General features: G+C 32.8%; 1 protein-coding gene across 1 annotated transcript; it reads right to left on the reverse strand.

Annotated features, from left to right (window-relative positions):
- Nucleotides 1-3,417: 3,417 nt before the first annotated feature.
- Nucleotides 3,418-4,803, reverse strand: LOC141614407 (stemmadenine O-acetyltransferase-like). The gene has a single exon (XM_074433153.1). It carries the CDS (start codon nt 4,801-4,803, stop codon nt 3,418-3,420), a length of 1,386 nt encoding a protein of 461 aa, XP_074289254.1.
- Nucleotides 4,804-5,028: the final 225 nt, after the last annotated feature.

The raw sequence follows: 5,028 nt of genomic DNA on the forward strand, positions 1-5,028 counted from the left end.
TCGGTAATCCTAATGTCTAGGTTTACAATTTGTGCGTTTATAATTTCTAGGCATTAAATTAGGTAAAATTTGTGGATAAAGTTACCTTAATTATGAGCTCTTGAAATCAAATTAAAGGAAGATGAGAAAATGAGAGGGAAGCATAAAGAAGAGAATGATAGAGGAGAAAGAGAGGAAACAACATATATGCTTAATAAAAGAACAAGGAAGGGCAAAATCGTCATAATTTTAACTTTTTAAACAAAAAATTTGAATTTTGACGGAAAATTGGCCTGAAAATGGTATTGGGTGCAAAATGTAACCTAATCAAATTATTTGGGTGTAATTTAAAAAAAAATTGACGTGAGAATAAGTTTAAGAAAGTGGATTAAACGTCGGTGTAATTGATAATTTACTTTAAAAAATTCTCTTTTTCTTCCCTCTATAATTCTCTCTTCTCTTTAATTACTTCATATCACATCAACATTATTTTGATTCACTTGCCATCCAACAACAATAACAACAAATTGTCATCTATATCCTTTCTCCTTCATCTATTTGCCAAAAATAAAAGTATACAAATGACTAAACACAAGAGTGTATGTTATCATAAGTAGTTAAGTCTTCTCTTAACTAGTATTCTCATTCATACTTGCATCGATTGCTCATAGTTATAATGGGTTGTTGATGATAATTATTTCTAAAATGGCACTGGATATTTTTCTAACATATGCGCTTAGGGCACATGATAAGAAGTTAAGTAGGGAAAAATTTTCAACATTATATCACTAATTACGGTAAATATGAGTTTAAATTCTAATTTGTGATGATATATTCTCAACAAACGTTCCCTACTTAACTTCTTATCATGTGCCCTTTAAGGCAGATGTTAGAAAATCCGTTCGAAATAATATAAGAGATAAAAAAATTATCTCAGAACATATACTATTTTTTTTTACGTATTTGTTTGTTTTGTTTTCTTAAATATTAAAAATTCCATTCCGCACTTAATAATGCTTCTAATTAGGATCACAAATACGTGTATAACTAGGTTTGATGCCCGGCTACGCCCGGGCTATCTTTATTTACAATTTAATTTTATTTTCTATGAAATATGATTCGTTAAATTTGGTTATAGATTTACAATTTATATCTTGAAATTATGATGAGATGTAAAATTAATCAACAAATTATGAGACACGCTCACCACTTCCGTTGTTAATATTATTCCTTTCACTACATCCACGGTTAATACTATTACGTTCATTACTTCTTCGGTTACTGTTGTTTCTTTAACTACTACTGCTATTTTTACGGTTAACCCGTTAGTTTTCTCAAACTCATATATTTAAATAAATTAATATTTTCCTAAAATCGAATTGTAAATTAATTTTTCATACTCTTTCCGTTGTTTCTACTATTACTTTCATTACATGTGTTATGATTGCTACTTCCTCCATTCCATTTAATTCTTTACGTTTGCTTTATACACATCTGTCAATGCATGTTTTCTTTTGTTCATATTTTCAGCTACATGTTAGTAAAAATTACAAAAGTTTGATTTTCATAATCCATTCAGTGAGACGATTTAAAGAAGATCTCACATGACTATCTTTTATGTTATATATTAGAAGTTGTATTGGAGATTCTCCTTACTAATGAATAGTGACAAAAAAGCAAACGTAAAGAAACAAATGGAATAGATGAAGTATTAGTTTCACTTCTCCTGCCGTCATTATTTTTTCTTGCACTACTCCCGCATGCATTATTGTTAATTTTACTACTCCAGTTGCTGCTAGTATGACTTTCACTACTCTCATTTCTATTATTGTTGCTTTTACTACTCACATGGGTAGTTACTATCATATTAGTTAATTATCTAGTTGTATTAAAGTTATATATTTAAATAAATATGAAATATTAGGTTAGAATATTATTTAAGAGCAATCATTATTATTTACCAATTAAATTACAAATCAAAATAATTATGGATTTTTTTTTTTTTTTGGAAATCTAGCTTGATTTATATCCCTTTTAATAGTTACCAAAATATAACATACTTATATTATATTCGTGTATGTTAAATAATTAATATTTTCTTTATATTAATTAATACCATAAGTAAGACATGTTTATTTTAAAGAAAATCACCATATTATGGTCTTTTCTAAATTTATACTTCGGAAAATTCACGTAGTACCCTCAAACTTTGCCATTTTGTACGTGCTACCCAATTTTTTAAGTTTGTGCACATGTTATCCTTGAGATTTGATTTTGAAGCACAACGTAACCTTTTTATCGTTTTTAAAATTTTCGATTGAGCATAAATCATAGACCATAAATCGGAATTGACTAATTTTTTTCTTTCAAATTGATTATCTCTTCGTGATTTATAAATTGATAAAACGAAAATGGTCATTCGGAAATTTAAGATCGAAAATATGGTTGATTTGATATTTTCGTTTAACAAAACCCCTATAAAATGTAAGTCGGCAATTTTTTTTTTCTCAAATCGTAAATTATGAAGAGATAATCATTTTAGGAAAAAAAATTGTCCCATTCTGAATTCCGGTCTAGGAGTTATGCGCAATTGAGTTTTTTTATAGCGACAAAAAGGGTATGTTGTACATGAAAATCAAACATGGAGGGTATCATGTACACAAACTTAAAAAGTTGGGTACCACATGCAAAATGGCAAAGTTCGAGGGTACCACGTGAATTTTCCGTTTATACTTCAACCAAAACTATATATTTACATTGAAGTCCACTATTCAGGTCCATCACACAGTGCTATGATTAAAACCTATATAGTATAATTAATTTGTAAAGATTTATTTAATTGTATTGAAGTCCCTTGTTTTCTGGAATTAATACTCCCTCCATACCACACCAATGGTAACATTGAGAATCTTGTCACTATTCATGGTCGTAGGGAATCTTAGATATTATTCTTATCTATAAGACAAAATATAGTCATGTGAGATCTTGTTTGATTTATCATCATTAATGCTATAAGAATATCAAATTTTTATAATTTTTAATATTGTGTAACTAAAGATATTCACGTTGAAAAACGTGTTCGACAAGTGTGAAAAAGTCAATGTTACCATTGGTGTGGTATGGAGAAGTATATAGTAATTTTTTTTTTTTGACAGCCGTAAAGAAAGTGTTTTACATTGAGCACCTAGGACTCGATAGGTCCGGTGTCAATCCTATATTATTGATACAAAAACTTAAACTTAAACTAGGGGTGGGGGAACACAAAGTACGAGGTTTCTTCAAAGAGTATATAGTATTTGATTGATTGATAACATGATTTTACGCAATAATTTTCGTAAAATTACCTAATATTTACCTATGTTCTCTTTTAAATATAGTTATGATGGCCCTTTTTAATTGAGTAATTTGGGTAAATTATAAGTAATTTTCCATCTTTCTTTATATAAAATCGTCTTCCCTAAGACTAATTGAATCGGGAAAAGTGTAAGTACGAAATTGCTCGTTACGCTCCAAAATTTGCATCTCCACTTCCTCCAAGTATATCCATACTTCAATCCCATCTCCACTACTATCAACAACAAAGTAAATATCATTCCTTGATGTTAAAGATTCAACTCCATTTGAGGGAGAGGCCCATTTAGGCTTACCAAACCCAAAATCAATCTCATCCATCCCAAATTGACACCAACTACTTACTACATACATACCAGCCTTATTATACCAATTAATTGGTCCAATATCCCCAACCAAACCCTCAATATTTTGACCTTCTTTGTAGGAATCAATTCTCTCACTTACATTTGTTATAGCCGTGTGAATCTCCCTTACTAGTTCCATTTGGCCCATCCCTTTCTTGGCGCGAGCTGTAGCCGTGGTAATAAGGTTGCCCATGGACGCGTTTGCAAGAGGAGGGTTAAGTCGTGGACGCATGTTCACTAGGATTGACATGACCGAGGGGTCCGGACCCATTGGCATGGCCCCAGTGGCGTGCGCTGCTGCCAAGCAGTGTTCCCAAATAAACCCGGCCAAAGCTTCAGTTCTAGTTGGTTTTGGCACCTCCTTGCTTGCGGCCTTAGCCTTTAACTCGCTTAAAGCTTGTTTGGTGAATACGAAACTCTTAGCCACTACACGCACAGACTTGCATTGTTGTATCATTGCTTGATACTCGGGACAATTGAAGTCAAAGGGTTGCCAGTCTAATGTACGGCAAGGAGGGAATGCTGAGAGAACAGCATCGAAGTCAGGCGCGACAACTGGGTCGTGCTCGCTTGCTGTTACAGCAGCCCAATGCTTGAGAAAACCTACTAGTGATGTTCCATCGAGGAGAAGCTTATGGAACTTGAAGCATCCGATTACGACCCCTCCACACGAGAACACATTTACCTGAAATACTAATGGGACTCTCTCGGACATTGGTTTATCTGTCATAAACTCTTGAGGTGGTGTTAGCTTGTTCATATTGTCAAGTTTGTTTGATGAGGTAAGAAAGTCGTAAAGACGACAATCCACACGTGTTTCAATGAAAGGTATACCTTGGTCATTGCAGGATACAGTAAAATCATCATTGCATCGCCCAGCAAAAAGGTAGAATTTAGAAAGGGTTTCGCTAAGCGAAGATTTAAGACCGACGATGTCTATCCCACCCGGCCGTGTCTCTATAGTATTGGGATAGAAAAGAAGCATAGTGCTATAGTATGGAGGGTGGATTTGATCAACAAGTGAAAGTGTGTAGGTTTTGAGATGAGAAGGTGTTGGTGTTAATGGTTTTATAGTTTCTATTGATATGATTCTCACTTCTAGCTCATCTATGTCTTCCTTTTTCATTGTTACACTATTTATCAGTTATATTGGAGTTGATGTATCTGCTTAATTTCTATGAATATATAAGCGAAGGAAATTAGGAAACTATCCAACCAATAAAAACGGGTACGTAATCGACAATAGTTGGAAATGCATCTGGATTACTATGTCTATAACGGCCTATACATTATATCATTGTCAATAATACAACAGTGTCCAACCTAACTCAACCCGTTAACGTGATGCATG

This window comes from Silene latifolia, chromosome 11 (genome assembly GCF_048544455.1).
Source record: "Silene latifolia isolate original U9 population chromosome 11, ASM4854445v1, whole genome shotgun sequence".
NCBI classification, from domain to species: domain Eukaryota; kingdom Viridiplantae; phylum Streptophyta; class Magnoliopsida; order Caryophyllales; family Caryophyllaceae; genus Silene; species Silene latifolia.

Excerpts from the sequence above, each read along its gene's own strand:
- LOC141614407 (XM_074433153.1), bottom strand. The coding sequence starts at position 4,803 with ATGAAAAAGGAAGACATAGATGAGCTAGAAGTGAGAATCATATCAATA.